We start from the raw sequence: 19891 nt of genomic DNA, 5'->3' as shown, positions 1-19891 counted from the left end.
CAAAGTTTCATTCCTTTGTTTTTCTTTTCATGTAATTGTCCACTTTGTCATCAAGACCCACAATTTTAAAAAAATTGGAGAATCAAGTTTATCTTAGAAAAAAATAGAGGACGACATAATAAGTATTATTATGCTGAAAATAAAAAAAATGGAATTGTTGCAAAATGTGACCCTTAATCAACAGGCAAAACAGTTTGTAAAGAAAACTGATTAATCCTAAAAGAAATATATCGTGATTTTTGTTATTTAATATTTAAAAGTTGATACAATTATATATATGGAAAAAGAATTTTCTCACGTTAATATAAGTTTTAAAACTCTTACATTGGATTCGAACCTTTCATTTAACTTACATATAACAGTTAATAAAGTAATAAATTATACTACATCTGATTTTTTTTTATAAGAAACAAAAGACTAAATTACTGGAACTAAAAAAAGTAATTAAGTCAGTTATATTTTCATAAATATAAATTTTATTCTAAGAATACCCATGATATTAAATAGTGTAGTTAGTAATTTGTATATTTAATGATACTAATAAAAGAAGGTATAAAAAAATTTAACAATTAATACATTTTGAATCTATTATTTATTTTTTATAATAAGGACCAATAAAATGTTCTATTTTGTTTCTTATAAAAAAGATCAGAAGTAGTAATTGATTATATACAAATTAAATGAAAGACTTAAATTAAGTGTAAGAGTTTTTAAACTTATAATAATATAAGAAGATCTTACTATATATATATATATAGGGACAAAATCTTTTTACATTGGTGTAAGTCTAAAAACTCTTAAACACAATTTAAATTTTTTATTTAATTTAAATCTAACGAATTATAATTTATTACTTACTGACCGTTAGATTTAAGTTAAATGAAAGGTTCAGATTAAGTGTAAAATTTTTTAAACTTACACTAATATAAAAAGATTTTTCTCCATATATATATATATATATATATATATATAAGACAAAAATAAGTTACATTTAGTTGTAAAATATCATTTTTCAATATTAAACATATCGCTTTAATTAGCTAATACACAAAAGTACATGCAATAAATCTATAGTCAATCACATTCAATTATGTTCACGTGGGTGTGACATTTAATAAACATGTGTACTGATTATTTTTCTTACTCAATCTATTATTATGACTTGTGCTTTTACATATTTATTAGGTTAATGACAAATATTACATGAGATAAATTTGAAGAGTTGAGGCATAGTTAAATTTGATTATATTCGTAGGTCTGAAGATTTATTTAACAAGAGCTTTTGTGTTTGAATTTGAATTATACTGTGCAAATTTATTTTTTTTTTTTTTGAGTTAGTAGTAACTACAAATTGTGAACATAAATTAGTCTAGCCTTTTAAAACTAAGGACACTTTGTGACCTTTAACCTTTTAAAAAAATTATTACACGATAACATCTATTATATTTTAGTATATAAAAAATGTTTTTCAACATAAATAATGTTACATGATAATGTCACAATCACTATATTTTGTATTTAACATGATTTTTTTCTTAAATTAATTTTTTAGTAAATAAAATTCTAATATATTATATATGTTTTGCCATCTAAAGTGATGCTGGTTGAATTCCTTTTGAGACATTTTGTTTGCTGTTTAAAACATTTTTCTATTTTAATAATAAATAAATTAATAAAGACTCATTAAACAAGTGTCAATCATATTTTTTATATTTTAAAAATATATTATACGTTAAAATAAAATAATATGATAAAATATTTAATAATTTAAATTTTTTATGAAATTTTATAAAATTGATCTTCATGATAAAAACTTTCATACTAGTGGTTTAAATAACATGAAATAATTCTAAATGTTTAGAATTAATAAATTTAGTGAAAATTTAATAAGATTTTAATGATTGCATAAGATTTAAGATTAGAGTTTAAAGAGGAGAGATTTTGTGCTTTTTAAAAACAATAATTTAAACTTTTGGTTAAATATGTTATCTTTGTAAAATTTTTAAAAAATTATTTTAGTTCTTAATTAAAATTTATTATTTTTAGTTTTTAAAAATTAAAAAATCATATACCTTTATATCTTGTTGGGGGGGGGGGGCAAAAATGAATAAAATTAAATAAGGACTAAATTTACAGATTATTAATTTTATAAATATTAAAAATATATTTAACTTTTAAAAAGGCACTAAACCGTATATGTTCATAATTCAAACTAAAAAAAAAAAACCAAAATTACAGTGTGGAAGATAAAATATTTATTTATCATTAGAATAATTTTAAAACTTACATATAAGTATAGATATTTGTAATATGAATTTTTTTAATCAATTTAATTTATTATATATTATACCAGAAAATTTTGTTAATGTGAAATATGTGACGATATTACATCTTAATAAATTTTTAATTAGTTTTTAGCAACTATAAATCTATTTAATAAAAAAATATTTCAATCACTTAACTATTCGGTAAATTTGCACTAAAAATATTTTGTTCAAATACTCTATTAAAATGGATCTAATTATAAATAATCTTTTAAATACGTACATCAATGGGTATATAAATATTTTTAATCAACATAAATTTTTTTAAATGTAATTTATATATGATAACAACTTTCAATCTAAGGTTGATTAACATCTAAGTGTTAGTTGACTAAAACAAAACGGAATTTTGCATTTGTTAGGTTATGAAATCCTCACTCATCTTCTTAGAATGAGGTAAAATTAAAGTCTTTAAGTAAATATTTATGTAGCACAAAAAAAATAAAATTCTAATAGTGGAATATTCTAAGTCAAAATCATATAAAAATAATATCATCGTTAATTTTGATGTAATGTCAAAATAAATTTTTTTACACTATTAATTAATTAAAAAAATTGTATGACTTTAAATTATTTATTAAAAATTTAATAACTATTATTATATAACAATTCATAATTAAATAATAACATATATTATTTTTTACACTATTAGCGTACTTTAAATAAATTCAAATATAACAAAGTTAGGATAACTTATATATGATATAAGTTAATCTCCTCATTTTATAATATAAATATGATTTAAGATTAAAATTTATTCTTTTAACTAATTGATTAATTAGTTACATCTAACTATATTTGAATTGAATTCACATGTAAAAATATAATAATTATATAAATGTATGAAGAAGTATCCGGTGAAAATGTTCTTTTAATATGAGAAAATAATAAATTTGAATTATATAAAATTAATTTTTTTTAAATCACGTAACTGCTTAAAGAATGTTATGGCACCTTTTAAAATTATTACATGATTTTTACGTATTAATTATAATCACTTGTAATAATATATATATATATATATATATATATATATATATATATATATATCTTTTATTTTCTTTTTATATCCAAAACCGGAAGTAGGAAAAGTATACGCCCATGGTTTCAGCCTATTCCGTATTCACCTCTCAGTCATCCGTACGTTTACAATGGTAACTTTTGACTCTCTTTTTTTCTATCATATTAATATTTTTTTATTTTACATAACAAAAAAATATGTTTTCAAAAGGTAAATTTATTTAAATTAATAACATTTATGATAGTAAGGTTAATTTTGTTTGATAAAGATATTTTATTACAAAATTTGAATCCATAATCTTAATTTAAAAAATCAAATATATGCGATTTAACACAATTATCGTTTGTAAAAAAAATTGTAATATGTTGATGCTTATATATTCGCATAATTTCGTGTACCAAACTACTTATTTCGTTTATTAGTTTTACTGTTAATTACGCATGAAAGCTGGTGAGTCGTTGTTTTATGAAGTGAATATAAAAAAAATTAAAATCACAAGTAATATCATATATAATTATTTTTAAAATTTAATTTTAGTATATTTTTAATGTAATTTTTTATATTATCAATTAATTAAAATATATCATAGACATATGTTATATTACAATTTTTATTATTGTGATGATATATTATTAAATAACAGCGGAAGAAACTTTTACATTAGTATACTTTTTATTGAATTTCTATTCACACATATATAATACATTCTAAAATTAAATAATATATATTTGTATTATTTACAAACTGATTTTTAATTTTATTAGTGTTTATTAAAATATTAACATTTAAATAGAATAACTAGAATCCCTTGCTGTGAAATAATAACATGTAATATTTGTAACGCATTGAAATAAACAATTTAAATTAAATCATTCAAAAGCTTTTTTATTAAGATTTCAGATGACATATTAGAACCTTAAAACTTATTATTCATTGCGCAAAAAAAATATTTTATTAAATGATTAATGTTGTCTTAAATATAAATATAAAATAATTCTTATATCTGTCATATAATAATTTTTAAATACCTTTTGGTTTTAAATTTTTATTTTGTTTGCATAAATATAAGAGTTTAATTTTAATGTATTATGAGTATAAATATTTTTATATTATTATACAAGACTTTTAAATTAATTATTATAAAATTATTAATTTTAATTTTAAACTAACGGAGGTTGTTAAATAGAAAATTGATTTTCTTTATTTAACAAACCTAGCTAAAACCGTACACTATACAACTTTAAAGTTTTATTCTTCTTTTTCTTCCAAACTTGTTTGTTCTTCTTCTTCTTCTTCAACTCTTCTGTTATTTTCACACGCATAAATTTCTAGTAAGTTACCTTGGCTATTCTTTTGTCTGCATTATTTAACATTAGCGTATATATGTTTGAATAATTCCCTAATGCCTTTCAATTATTATTATTCGAATTTCTTTTCAGTGAAAGACGATTTTAGCCATAGGTGTTGTATTCAATACCTCAGACTTTCGTTTCATTGGTATGCCAAAAGAAAAGAAGAAAAATTCGTGAGGGAACCCTAGTAGATGGGGAGAGGAAAGATTGCTATTCGAAGAATCGAAAACTCGACTAACCGACAAGTGACTTTCTGCAAGAGAAGAAATGGGTTACTGAAGAAAAGTAGAGAACTATCTATTCTCTGTGACGCTGAAGTTGGATTGATTGTGTTTTCATCCACGGGCAAGCTTCATGAATATGCAAGCACCAGGTAAAATCAATTTTTTTCTCTCTTCATTTTCCTATATTTCGTAGTCAGTGATCAAAATCTGAGTGCTTATTTATTATTTTACCTCTTTTCTTTTTTAGGAAAAAAAAGGAACTCTTATTAATTTTAGGTGATATAATTAATTGAATACATATACACACGTTGATTGTGGTTCTCGTATACTTTGTTGGCTTGATTCTAATTTCACTCTCTACTATAACACTGGTAAAATGAAAATAAAGGAGTATTTTTAAGTGTTAGAAACAAGTGAAATCTGATGTGTGATATTCGGGAATCTAAGGTATTAGATTCCAAAACTAAAACACAAGAATAAGCCTTTTTCGCTTTGATGATACACTTCAAGCAGTGACTAATTTTTGCTATCAAACCTAAAATTTTGTCGCGATATTGTTAACCTTAAAAAAGATCAAGAAAAAAAATGTTCTTCTGGGCTACTTTGTGTTGGAGGCTTGGACCCATAATCTAGTTGCCTGCATTTGAACCAGACAAGTTTCCTAGGAGATTCGCTTTCCTGGATTCTATGTCTCGGTTAAACCTAGTGTGTTTGCTATGCTCACGGTTTAGCTTATTTCTAACATTATTTTTTTATAAAGCGAAATTAATTGAAGGGGTTGGTACCCTACTTAATTATGTACATATATAGCTTATCCCTAACATTATGTTTCTCAGATAGATATAGTCGTTTTCGGCCTTACCCAGAATTTAACTAGTTTGGGAGCTAGCTATTTACGTTTGGAAACTGCATCCTCCATATCTCAGCTCTCCGACAATAGATTCTTGCGTTGTACCTATTTGAATTGCAACATATTTTTGTGAGCCTTTTAAGTATTTTGATACTACCCAGTAAATGATACTCTATATACTGACACTTAAATGGATCGCAGTTATTAAATACATATCATTATATGTATTCATGCATACTTTTCTTTTACTGATAATGCGTTACAAATTAAGCAATATTCATTCAACAAATACTACTTACTATTGGGTTAAGCATGATAAAAAATATCAAATCAGCCACCAATTGTCTAATTGATTCAACGTACGAACTGCATTAATTGTAAAGCATGGTGTATATATAAATAAATTTCATCTGAAGTTACATACAGTAGTAATATTAATGAAAGTTTACGTACTCACTCACATTTTCCCCCATTGTATTGTAACTATAATTTGATTATTTGCAAAATGTTGAAATAGTCTAGTTATTTTATATGTTCTTATTTAATTTCATATTAGTGACACAGTTGATCATTTCTTTTTTTGTTATGTTTGTGGTAAATACCACACAACATTTCTAGCATTCTTGAAACGTCATATACTAAACTTAGGTCATTGTTAACAAACTTTTAAGTTGGGTCATTAAGCCAATGCTAGTCAGTAGTCAGCTCCTTGAAAAAAAAAAGCTGATATAATGAAAGCTAAAGGCGTCCCATTTAAGTCATTTTTCGCTTACAATGTCAATTTGCTTGACTTAAATTACTTACAGTACATGCATTGTGTGAATTTAAAAAAGAAGAAGAAGAAATACAGTACAATATAGACATAAAACTTTCATGCGGTTATCTTATACTATTAATGATCTAATAAAATATATACTATAGAAGAAGAAAGCATATATTCGAGTTATATAATAAGCTATTTTTGACCGGTTCTAGAAATGCATGTCCAAAGCTAGCACTAGCACTCCCAAAATAAATCTCGTACTTGAAAGGAAATAAGTGCCTTCTCAGATACGTAATATTGGGCATTTCTTTCATGTTTACTAATGGTTATAATAACCGTGGTTAATATCGTGTTTTTCTGTAGTGTACAAAGACATGAGCAATGTCGCTACATAATGAAACATCCTATTACTTACTTTGGTGAGAATAAAAAATAAATAATTAAATAAAATCTCAAATTAGGAAAACAGATCAGTCCACCTCATCGTGATTAGTATAGTTGTGTGTGTATTTTGACCCGTATTTACACCATACAGTATGAATATTATGTTTTTTTTTTTTCACGTAAAATGATATTACGTATTACTTGCGTGTAAAATATAATTGTTTTGATGGAAGTACCTTATTGCTTTACTTTGGATTAAAAATGAAGTTCATTTTCCATCTCATTAATGTTGGCTTCTACAATATTAATAACAGCATGGAATCAGTCATTGAGCGCTATGACAAGCAAAGAGAAGACCATTATCAACCAGTGGATCCTGCTTCAGCAATCAAGGTATGTAACACGTCTGCCATTAAATCCTCCAGATATTCGAGCTTTCCTCGATATGGTTATACCAACTAGACACATTCATGATTCCAATAGTTTGCATGTATTGGTGTCAGTAATTAAGCTTGTGAGACAAAAAAACCAATAAATAATTAAATACTAATATCTTAGTTAATTTTCTTACAAAGGATATAAATCTAACACAGATGTTAAAACTATGTTAACCGGAATTGATCATAATATTTTTTTTTAATAAAATTTGAGTAATTCTTTTGATTCAAACTAATTTTTTGGAGTGATTTAAGTTTGACCCGATTGTAATATAATATTAAAGCTTATCTAATCTTAATGTTAAACTACCTATAAATGTTGAATCTTAAATATAAAAAAGCGTATTAACATGTATCAAATTGGCATGTATTGTTAAATTTTTCCTACATTTGACACATTCTTTGACATGAAAATTGGCTTAATGGGTAGTGTCAAACTACGTTGCCTCAATTGAAAGTTATAGATAAAGTCTTAACGGTGATCCTTAGTATCCGTGAAAATTGGTGTAAATCAGAGAAGCTTTACATACACTAAAATAAGTTATATATTAATATTTAAATGTTGTTGATTTTGTCTCAATTATTGAACCTTTGTTTAACAGAAACTAAAATTTTTCCCTTTATAATTGCATATTTTGTTTGTCACTTAACAGACCTTATTTAATAATTTGAGATTACTTTGTTGTATTATATGATAACTTGAAAGGACAAAGATATTAATAAGTCGACAAAACAATTTATACAGGTATGCACTTATACGATATATAATGAGAGGATTTTGTTTTACGTGAAACTAAGAGAAATATACATTCATCATGAAATCTTATTAAGATTAGTCAAAATTACAATGCATAAGTAATGAATTTCTATTAAAGAAATCATATAACTTTATTAAATGATTGTGGATTTTTAATTTTAATTATATATGTATGTTTACTGTTTAGATTCACTTTCCTCACTTACAACTCGGATTTATTCTCCTTACTTTGTGTTGGACAAAATTAGTAAATTAGCCTTCTAACTTTAGATCTTATTTTGATTTAGTCTTTTAATTTTTATTTTATTTTCAATTTTGTAACTTTTAAATGTGTTTTACATAAGTTATTTTTTTTATGATGTTAAACTTTGTCAACTTTATTCTTTTCTTTTTTTACAATTATTGTTTATTGTTTTCTTTATTATTCTATTATTTCTTCCTCCTCCTCTTCCTTTTCTTCTACCTCCTCTTCTTCTTTCTCTTAATTTCCTTTATTCATCTCCTCTTCTTCTTTCTTTACTCATGTCACACACAATTATGGGATGGGATGTGAGACAAGTAATTAGCGAGGCCGGAGGTGGTTGAAAGTAAAGCAATTATAGCTTATGGCCATTAGGTGAAGTGGCTAGAGGGATAGATAGTAAAGAATATGTGTTGGATGGAGTTTCAATTGATGGTGCAATGTATAATGATTACATTGGATGGTTCAATGCTGATGGAGTTAATAGTGTGGTGGAGATAATGAGTTATTGATGTGGTGATGAGTTCTAAGATGGTAGTCTTAATGTTATTATAGTAGGGGCAATAATAGTATTTTATTCTTAATGCTTCAAATGCTTAATAACTCATGATATGGTGTTATTTTGTTTGATAATGATAACCTCTTTATCAATTAAGAATGACTTAATAGTGGTTGGGACTGAGAAGGAAAAATGAAAGATGGAGATAAAAGAAGATAATGAAGAATGATTAGAAGAAAAAGAGAAAAAATTTAATATAATTCAAAATCATAAATAAAAAAGGACTTATTTAAAATGTATTTGAAAGTTAGAATACTAAAATAAAAAAATTAAATTAAAATTAAAAATAAAGTCAGAAAACTATTATACTAATTTTGCTTAAGATGTACTTCTTTGCATTAAAGTCTTTGCTTGGTCTTTAAATTGAGTTTATATTTGCTTAAGGATAAGAAAAAGTTCAAATTTAGATAATTCAGGTACATGAACTATTTGGAGGCATTATATATTTACTATTTAAACTGATCAAAACATTAAGTTGGTAGCAAGACATTGAACTCAATGAATCTCAAAGTAAAATTTGTAAAACAAATTAAAGTTTGCAAGTTTTTATTTTAAATTATTAAATTAAAAGAAAAACAAAGAGTGAATTATAAAGTATGAATTAAAGAATAAAATAACTTTTAATTGTAACCAGATAAAGTTGATAAATGTTAAGGTCAGAATCCTCTTATCTCTCCTTTCACATGTATCAATTTGTTTCTTAACTTCTAGACTCTACTTCTTTAATATCCAACCTTCTACTTAATTAAAACTCTTAATTCCTCGAGTAATTCCAAGTCAAGCAAGTTATAGGTATAAGAAATACCAATCATTCAACAACCAAATTCTATTCCTAAAATCTAAGTTGTTGAAATAATTACTCCAAGTTCATTTTATTTTATTTTTAATTCTAACCATGCATTTGAATCTCAAATGCTCTTTTAGCTGGTCATTTAAAAGTATTAATTTAAATAGAATCACGTATACCAATCAAAGAAGAGAAAAAAGTTAATCCATGTAAAATTAAAATTAAAATTCAGTTATTCCTAAATAGAAATTAATTACAGATCATAAATATAAGAAAAGAAGTAGAAGAGAATATAAATAAAAGATCAAACTTCAATAAATTTGAAAAGATAGAGTTTGATTCTTCAAGATTCAAAGTTTCTACAATGTCATTTTAGAAAAATTATGACAAACTTAGAAAGAGTGTCTCGTACTAAAAACTTCCTTCCACTTACATCACTTAAATACTATTTATATTCTACTTGTGTGAACTTTGAAAATTGTGTGACCCATATACCATGGACCTAAATTTCTCTTTACATGGATCATGAACACTTTAAATGTCCACATGACTTATAATAACAAATCATTTTTACCATTTTAAATAATATAATTATACGTAAAATTTTGTGTAACTCAAAAGTTCACATGATAGAATGTTAACTTCTTAGTTCATTTGTTTCTCTTCTAAGACTTCAATAAAGCTTTTAATTTTAAATTTCTGCACTTCTTGCCTTAACCCAAGTTTCATTGAATCTTGCAAACAAATTAAGAATTAAAAGAAGATCAAGATTTAAAGTCACTTTTATTCTAAAATTTTCAACAAACCTAAAAATACTTAAAAACTAATAACTAATGCAAAATTAACTAAAGAAATTACCTTAAAATAAACACTCAAAAGTTATCTAAAACATAGGCAACAAATATAAAATCCTAAGAAAATACAATGATAAATGAAAACACGTAAAGAGTTAAAGAAATTGTGGCTAGATTTTTGTGTCTTATGAGAAAATTGGAGATGACTTAGTACATTCAACATACGTACAAAGAAGGGAGATTAGTTACTGTTAAGCTTTTTCAAATGAGTTATTTTGGTCCTTCCTTAGCCTCAAATTTTTTAGTCCTTACAATGTATGAATCAACATTAAGTAAACCTAATTTGTTGACACTATAAATTTTAACGTTAATTATATGGCCATAAAATTGAAGAAATAATTTATAGTATATATTTCATAAAAATATTATTAGATTAAGCTTAAAATTTTACATAATTTTTAAAAAATATTAGTTTTAAAAGAGTATGATAAGGTAGTTATAAGATAGTTAAATCGAGATTTAAATTATGAATCATAAGATCTATTTTCTGAATTGTAAATTAAATCATATTTTAAATCTTAAGATTTAAGATTAATAATTTAAGACATAAAAAATATAAATATAAGAGTATTATAACGTAAAGAAACATCAAAACATCTAATATATTAACATTTTGAAATCAAATATGTACCTAACAAAAAGAAGAGAAAACAAATAAAAAAATAGAAATTGTTGCAATGACAGAGGGGACCACCAAAAATCTTGAAAAAGGATGCAGTGAACAAATGTCAAAAAATTTGACTTTTCTAGTGAACAGAAAAATAGAAGAGACATAAAAAAGATGATTTCTCCAATGAAATGGAGCAGGTGAGCCTACAGACTAGCTGATTTTTCTGGCAAAATGGAATGGATCCACCAATGAGAGTAGGAAAAACCGCTACTCAAGATCAGACTTTTTGCTGAGAGAAGAGAGGGTGAGGAAGATGAAATTAACACGTTTTATAAAGAGTAAATGACTTTTTACCTTTAAAAAATAATCCAATCAGTGTATTTTATAAAAAATAGAATAGGATTTCTTTCTTTCTCCAAAATCACCATATAGTGAACATCCCTCTGTTTTGACTACAAACACCCGCACCTGCCGTGGTACCAAATGCCCCGCGATGTGGCGACCAACGGCCACACCGCACTGCTCTAATTCAAGCACTACTCGATTTGCAAAGGAATTGTGTGCTGTCATCCAGATTCACGATTTAGCTCAATACATACGATTCAAGTGATTATGACAACAATTCAAATGTTAAATCGATTCTGCCATATGATTCGTATTTTTAGACTACAAAATCGAATCAAATCGTTAGTATCGTATCATGAATCGTACAATACTAACTACACTGAATATGACACATTAGATTGAGTTAAAATGGCTTGAAATATAATTTGAGCATCACTCTCATAATATGTTGGTCTAATTTCTAAAATTTAATCTCTTCAAAGGCTTGAACAACAATGGTATTGATCTCATAATCAAATGTATAAGAAGGAGAGGTTGACAATGACGTCTTTCGCTTTAGAGGATAGGGTTCAAGCAAAATCTAATAAGAAAAAAGGTAGATTGATTCATTTAGAGTTAGAAAGAAGCAAGTCTGACTCATATACAACCAAATTCAAAATCCAGGATTTTTCCAATTTTACAATGTGAATAACGATTTCACCGTATTTGGATTTCATGAGTAACTTGATTAATTTCACTGTATTTTACAATGCCCTTAACCATTGGACTACTAATATTTGTACATTTAAACTAAAGGATAGCGATGTCACACTCATTGGAGGTCCTAATTCTTAGCTAAGGTGGGTGTAATGGTTATTTTGGTTGCAGTTTAGCTAACTAGTTGTAGTGCTTGTCATTAAGGTATTTTCTTTTTGCCTCACATAAAGAGCGTTGTTCTCTAATATTTATCTAACCAATTTCTCTGCTTTCAAAACAGCAAACAAACAGGTTAGGCATCATGATTTAGTTTGATAATTAAAGACTTAAAGCATACAATAATGCAGGTTCATTGATTTAGTTAGCACCATTATCCTTCACAATCCATCTTATTGTAACCACCTCCTTGTATGTTCCATATTGGTAGGCTGTAATGTCGAAGCCTTATAATCGAATTAAGTTCTAAAGATTTAACTTATTTATTAAGTAGACTAAACCATCGTAATTTAAAAGTAAACGAGTTATAAGCTGTATTTAGCTAAACAGTTAACTCCCGCTATTTTTTTATTTGTCATCTTTAATTAAAATTTGTTGTTTCTATGTTTAATTATCACTTTAAGAAGTCTAAAACAATATTAGTTGCTCTTTTCATCAAGTATATTCTTAAAATAAAAGAATAATTAATCAATAAAAGAGATAATTAAGTGCAGTAGGACATGAAATGGTAATTTTAATTAAAAAAAATAGGAATGTTAAATCAATCTATTCCTTGATTCTTGTATAAAATTTCAATAAAAATGAGAATATTATATATATATTCCTTAATTCTTCTACAAAATCTTAAAAGGATAAATAATAAAAATGAAGAGAATAATTAAATACATTTAATAAACTTTTATTACAGAAAAAAGTTGTGTCATAATTTGATCATAAAATATATTAAAATAAATTTATAAAAATCATAAATTATTTTTATAAATTTAAATATATTTCTCATATGTTTTTTTAAATACCCTCTCAAAGGCCTTTTATATATAAGTTGCCGGCCTATATCTAATCATATAAGACATTTATATCAGGGTTGCTTAACCCATATCTTGGGTTAAGGACCAATTCCTAAACCACAGTACCACCACAGTTGTTTGAGGTGAATTTGTAAGTTTTGTGCAGAAAAAAATATTTCTTAAATTCTGATTAGAGGAAAAATAAAAGAAAGATATAATCACTGAGTAGAGTTATTCTATTTTATCTTTTAATCTTAAGTTTAAATATTGTGAATGCAATTCTGTTAAATATTCAAAGAAATTTTTTTATTACTTACAGTAATTTTACTTAATTCAGATAGAATAACTTTAATAGAGAATACCTATTGAAAGTATTCGATGATTGTGTAAAGAAAAAAGGTAACGAGTAAAAACATGAAAGAGAATTATATTATACCGATAAAAAATAAAAAATTATAAAATATGTATTTATGCAACTCATGAATTGCGCACCTTAGTTGATGCTCTAAGTTCTCTTATAGGACTTTGTAGCATTGACAATTAGGGAAAATTTTGACAGGTGCAAATCTATTCTTCTTCACCCCTGCACATTTTCAATATTCCGTAACATAATTATGCTATATATATCTGATATATGCAGTACTCTATTGGCTAGTTTTGGCAGGAAAAAGCAGCAAGCGTGAAGCAACAACTACAGCACTTTGAAGATTGCCACAGGTAAAAAGCTAAACTCCCAACAATTGCATAGTTGTCATTGACGCTAGTCATAAATATGGAAACTAGCGAGTTACTTGAACTCTTTTGGTAAGTAATTAAAAGAAAAAGGAGGCATGAAACGTTGAACTCAACTGTAAAAGATATAACTGATAATTATAGAATAGGAAAAATTATACAACCATATATTCAAACACCATTCAACAGATTAAAAGACTAAACAAAACTAGAACATGGGTCTGATAACCCAATGGAAACATGTCCTTTTTGTTAATCATTTTATGAAGTCTTCAACCCTGTATTCAATGTCTTAAACACCTTGATTGGCGTACCAAACTTTTGGATTCAAACTCGCAAATCTGCCATTTGAAATTGCCTTGATAGGACACTGTTCTAGAAAATCAGATTTTAATGCCTATCTTTATCTATAAACTTACTTAGGTGCTTCAAAAACAAAATCTATTGCTACAGATAAATTTGGGACCTAAGCTGATACAGATTCCAACATAAACATGTTAACTGATTAATGACCAACTTTTAGCTCAAAACAATTTCTTTTGACCAGCCATTCAATATTTTACAGCTAAAGGCTAACTAAACCTGAACCATAAACTCCAGGGTATTGGTGTTTACATTTACCAGCCTTCATAGAACTTTATCCAAGCATGTTAATTTCCTCAAACTGAGCTGAGAAGGTGCATCTCCATAGCATACTCCTAGTTAAATGTAAAATTCATTTAGTTAAGAAGGAACAATGAACAAAAAAATTTAGAAATTAACCTCACTCAGAAACTTGGCTTCACCAAACGAGCTAAATTTACCTTCACTACAAAATGCAAACTAGTTGCAACCTACATAACTTGGACAGCCACCTCCTTCAACCTAAACTTTCCATACCCAACTAGACAGCTATAAAACCCGAAAATTGGGTGAAAAACAATAGCTTCAATCTGTGAGATAATTTTCAAAACATGAAGAGTTATCTTATTTTTTAAAGGATGTATTGGTTCATTTAAATGAAAATTTTGTCTTGTTTGATATTGAAGAGTTGTTTTATTTGGTTCAAAATAAAAAGTTGTCTTAATTCAATTCAATAATTATAATATTTCAAGTAAAAATGTGATTAAAAAACGAATACACATCAAGTGAAAGGATGTGACTATTTATACGCAAAAATATATAATTAAAATAATATATTCATGAGCGCACAAATCAGAATAAATGATATTCACTAGAAAAATATAGAACTTGAAATTATGTAATTTTTTTTATCAAAAGATATCAATTAAATTGACATGATTTTTTTAGTAAACACAAAATGTTACATCGGGACATTCTTCAAAGACATTTGACACAATACAATTGACATAAAATGAATACTTAATCCTCACTTTATTCTTTCAGAAAATTCACAAATGCGTTTGTCTTAACTTCGATGCAGTAGAGATAATATGTAAAACTATCGTTATATAAAAGTCATTGTTGTGACAACTTGGATTGTGAAAGTGTAAATCATATTCGAAGGTTTTTTTTATTGTATTATGAAGAAAATTTACCATCAAACTCATTTTGCATCCAAGTTATTGATGGGACAAATAAAATTTAAAGAGATATATCTATATGTCTTGAAGATATTGTGTACATTTTTTTTCTAATTTCTTTTTCTGTTGTTCAAAGATTCATTCCTACCAATGCAATTAATCACAGTCTTCTCTTAAATGAAAGTCAAAACATCAGCTCATCAAGATCCCATAACCATTTAATGCCAGAATATACATTGGGTGTGAACATATCATTTTTCTTTTAAATTTTAAAGATTGATACTTATATATTTAACATGATTTCACAACCTTTTGCACTTGTTATTTACTCAATGAAGTGTGTGTGTGATAAACTCAATTTAATAAAATATTATGAAAAATTCTAAATTAAGCTCAAATTTCTACTAATTCTTAAACTATTATCTTGTAAATGAGACTATAATGCATTTATCTTTAAATTTAAAATATAAAATAATTATATATAAATGCTTAACTAATAATATAATGATTATTCTTTTATCAGAAAAAGAATAGTATTAAAAGAATTACAGTAGGTAACCCAACCCTTATTCAAAAGTTTCAGATCACAAGCAATATATAGGAAAGTCATAACAAAGATTAGAAAAGCAATCCGAAACAAAACATGAAAACCCTACAAACCTAACCTTAATCCAGTCAAATTATCTAATTTTAGTAAGCTCAAGAACATGCTGAACATTCCCAAAATGCATGCATGTGCAGTTATATAGATTGTAGCATACCAACTTTGCTTCGCTTTCTTCCTCATCCTAAGACCAGTATATGTTGAAAGAAATGAGTCTTGCAGTCCAATGGTAGCACCACCTGAATTCCCACCCAATCATAACCTTAATTTGTTCTAAACATGATACGAGAAATTACAAGCAAAGACTAGGTAGTGACTCGAGCTCTCATCCCTGTCCAAGCAAAAACCACATCTAGAATCCATATTTTGCATAATACACCTTTTTCTGGTCCAAATATTCCTTACTTTACAAATTACAACCTGTCCAAAATTAGTCTCCAAGCACAAATGGATACCTTTGGAGGCACAATTTTGGACCAAAACAGATTGAAAAAAATATTTGTTGACAGCCATAGCAAAAAGGTAAATATTCACCCCGAGTTGTCTAGCTTCCATTGCCAAGAGTATTGTTCAAATTGCCTGATCTGTACTGAGTTGATCTTTTTCAAAAACTCTTTCCATTTTCGGCCTTTCCCACTCGAATAGATGCTTGTGCCACGTCAGATTCCATTGCCACTGATCATTATTGTTGGGTATGAAAAGCATTGGAATTCTTTAATGAAAAAATATCCAGCATTACAACTGTTTCTGTAGTATAATTTTTATCTAAAAATATATCTATTAATATAAATATTATGGATGCATACTAAAGTTATGATATTTTATAGGAACTAACAAAGAATGTGTATATCTTAATGAACTATGTATTATTTATGTATTCAAGCCTGAAAAAAAGGAGGAGAATCCAGGCCAGCTAGCCCATCTCATTTTGTTTGAGCTTTACTGAATATAAAACCTGCAAGAAATTTTGTAAGTGAGGTTTTTCCCATTCAAATAACTCCTCTCACCATTTTAAATCTCATGATGTATTATATTATTAGTATAAACGTATAATATCTATATTAATTACTCCCTCTTATCCTTTTTATAAAAAATGAAAACGTAAATTACCTAAATCAAAAGAAATTTAACAATTAATGCATTATGAATTTATCATTTATTTTTTATAATAAAGACTAAAAAATATTTTTTTTCTTAAAAAAAAGATCGGAAGGAGCATTTATTTTTTAAGATAAATATATATTTTATTCTAACAAAAAAAAATATTAATTAAAATTAATCAACTATCAAAGATTTAAAAAATTTCTGAATCCAACACCTGTAGCTTCTGAAACACACAAGAAACGATATTGTGACAAGAAACCTACTATATTTGTATTCCAATCACATAATTAACGTGTCAGCAATAGACAAATCTAAAGACCAGGTAGGATTCAATACTTTCTTTCTGATAGCAGGCAATTGATGGGCGAAGAACTTTCTGATTTGGGTATTAATGAGCTACAGCATCTGGAAAAACAACTGCTGATGAGTCTGAAGAAGGTTCGCATTAAAAAGGTATCTTGGTTTAAAGTCAAAACTAATCTAAGCCCCTCCTTTGAAGTACATGTTTGGTTTCCATTAATTTTTAGTAAAAAGCTCCTATTTATTTATTCTAAAGATGTTTTAATAAAAAATTGATTTTGTTAAGTAGTTTTCAACGCATTGGCCAACCCAAAATTGTAGTACATATTAAACGAGATTAATTCAGGTGGTACATGGTTATTTTTGTTTAAGTAAGATTTTAGTTTCAAAATTTGTGAATGAAAAAAAGAAAAAACCTGCTAGAGAAGTTAGTCTCGCTATGTTGTGGATGTTCCTGGCTAGAACAGCCTTTGTAGATACCTCTAATCTGGAGAAAGAAATGAAGCACATACCATCCTTTTTATAGCATATGCACGACTCTTACATGTCATTAATTTATTTACCTGCAGGATCAAACTTTTACTGATAAGATCAAAGAATTACACGAAAAGGTTTCTGGCATCAGATTTTGTTCCTTTAATTATTCAAAGGTATTTATCTTCTGACTATCGAATTTCCGTTGACTCCATTAATTAATTGCAGGGAAGCCTCATACACCAACAAAATGCAGAACTTCATAATAAGATAGACCTTATGCATAAAGAAAAAACAGAACTACAGAAGGTAAATTATAATTTAAGAATATGTCATTAGTACTTATAGTTTCATAAAGGAAAATGTTGATAGCTGTGAAACCCGTATTTAGTAAAGGGCAGAAACAAAAGGTGAAATTTCGCCCTCAAAAAACAACTTTGATTTCTCTCTCATTACAACCATTTTTCAACCCATCTCCTCTGGTCGTCATAAAGTCATTCCTACACTTTTCACTAAAAATTATTTATACAAAATGATGTATTATACCATGAAAATATATCAATACACACAAGCACTGCAGATGGAAAGTGCTTCAAATTGATTTCTGTTGTTTACTCATCCTTAGAAGGCTTCAAGTTTATTTTAGCTAAACCTAAATTAAAAGTTTGGATCTTAGGTTATTGAAGCAAGGCGTAGGGAAGAAGAAAAAACAGCATCCAATCCTGCAAACACTCACCGTTATGAATATGATATAGTTGAGCCTCTCAGTCTTCAGCTAAGCCAACCACAGCCTCAATACAGTGAAGCGCCAGAAGAAGCCATGAATCTGGGGCATTCCCTCAAACTGTTGATATAAACATTAAGCTTATAATTATATATTTGGTTCAGCTAAATTTAATAGAAATAATCACTATTTTTTTTAAAATCTTATAAAAAAATAAGTGATTATTTTACCGAATCAACTGAATCAAATATTTTTTAGTCTGTAAATTGTTATCCTTATTTTCATTGTGTACTAAAGAGCTAATGTCTGCACTAGATTACAGCTGAAAAAAAAAACTGTTCAATAATCAGGTAGACATTTTTTCTTCATTTTGGGACAAGCTGGCAGCAACAAAGTCTATGAAAAAAATTGTGAACTAATTGTGTGGGATCTTGTGCTTCATGAAACACACCTGTTTTATTTAACTATACACATTAAGCATGAAACAGATGATCGGACTTGACAATTCTGAAGTTAAAAATTTGTAAAGTAAAATATAGCATATATTTATTGTTGATTTGAATTTAAGTATTTATTATATATAATTAATTTTTAATTCAAAGATAAACAAATATTCACACATCTATATTTAGAAGAGTAAAATTTAAATTTTTTCTAAGTTTTACCGTTATAATTAACAATCCATTGAATATATCATGATTACGTCTTACTAATAAAGAATTTATGCACACACACATATATATATATATATAATATACTTTTACAAAACTGTTGTATTATTTTTTTTATTTTTCTTCATGTCATCAATTATCTTATATTTTTTTATCCTTCTCTTATTTTTTTTTCTCACTTATACAAATAAGGTGTACACGTATAATTTCTCAAAAAGATATCATCATTCTGGTATGTTTTATGATTTCTGAATAAGCACATCATGAATGGTGATCAATTAAACAAAATGCAAATACAAACCCCGGTATAGGCCCTCTACCTGAATTAATAAGTAATAAACGTCAGAAAGAAAAGCATGCAGATAAATGTTGTTATAATATTTAATTATCTCCTATATTTTTCCATGAATAGTCGATTTTTTTTTTTAAAAGGACTATAACATTTTCGTATTTCAAGATCTAACTTGATTCAGATTGTCATATTATATTTTGAGGAAATTAAAACAAAAGAAGATTCTTTGTATCTCTTTAAGAAAAAGTCTAAAACATTT

The 19891-nt window shown here is 26.5% G+C and overlaps 1 protein-coding gene across 1 annotated transcript; it reads left to right on the top strand.

Moving 5' to 3' along the window:
• Window positions 1–4888: 4888 nt before the first annotated feature.
• LOC113859931 (MADS-box transcription factor 23-like) lies at window positions 4889–18801 on the top strand. The gene is made up of 7 exons (XM_027492588.1): window positions 4889–5070; window positions 7233–7311; window positions 13864–13925; window positions 17525–17624; window positions 18041–18082; window positions 18174–18254; window positions 18622–18801. The coding sequence occupies exons 1-7, from the start codon at window positions 4889–4891 to the stop codon at window positions 18799–18801; spliced, it is 726 nt and encodes a 241-aa protein (XP_027348389.1).
• Window positions 18802–19891: the final 1090 nt, after the last annotated feature.

The sequence above is a fragment of the Abrus precatorius genome, unplaced genomic scaffold (genome assembly GCF_003935025.1).
Source record: "Abrus precatorius isolate BTA unplaced genomic scaffold, Abrus_2018 Scaffold2, whole genome shotgun sequence".
Classification (NCBI taxonomy): domain Eukaryota; kingdom Viridiplantae; phylum Streptophyta; class Magnoliopsida; order Fabales; family Fabaceae; genus Abrus; species Abrus precatorius.
Note: the sequence above shows the minus strand (reverse complement) of the source record. Positions and strands in the feature narration are given on the sequence as shown.

What these genes read in the sequence shown, in the direction of transcription:
- LOC113859931 (XM_027492588.1), top strand. Translation starts at nt 4,889, where the DNA reads ATGGGGAGAGGAAAGATTGCTATTCGAAGAATCGAAAACTCGACTAAC. An exon ending in CACTTTGAAGATTGCCACAG is followed by an intron (nt 13,926 to 17,524) that starts GTAAAAAGCTAA and finishes TTCTGATAGCAG; the next exon opens with GCAATTGATGGGCGAAGAAC. An exon ending in AGAAGGTTCGCATTAAAAAG is followed by an intron (nt 17,625 to 18,040) that starts GTATCTTGGTTT and finishes ATTTACCTGCAG; the next exon opens with GATCAAACTTTTACTGATAA.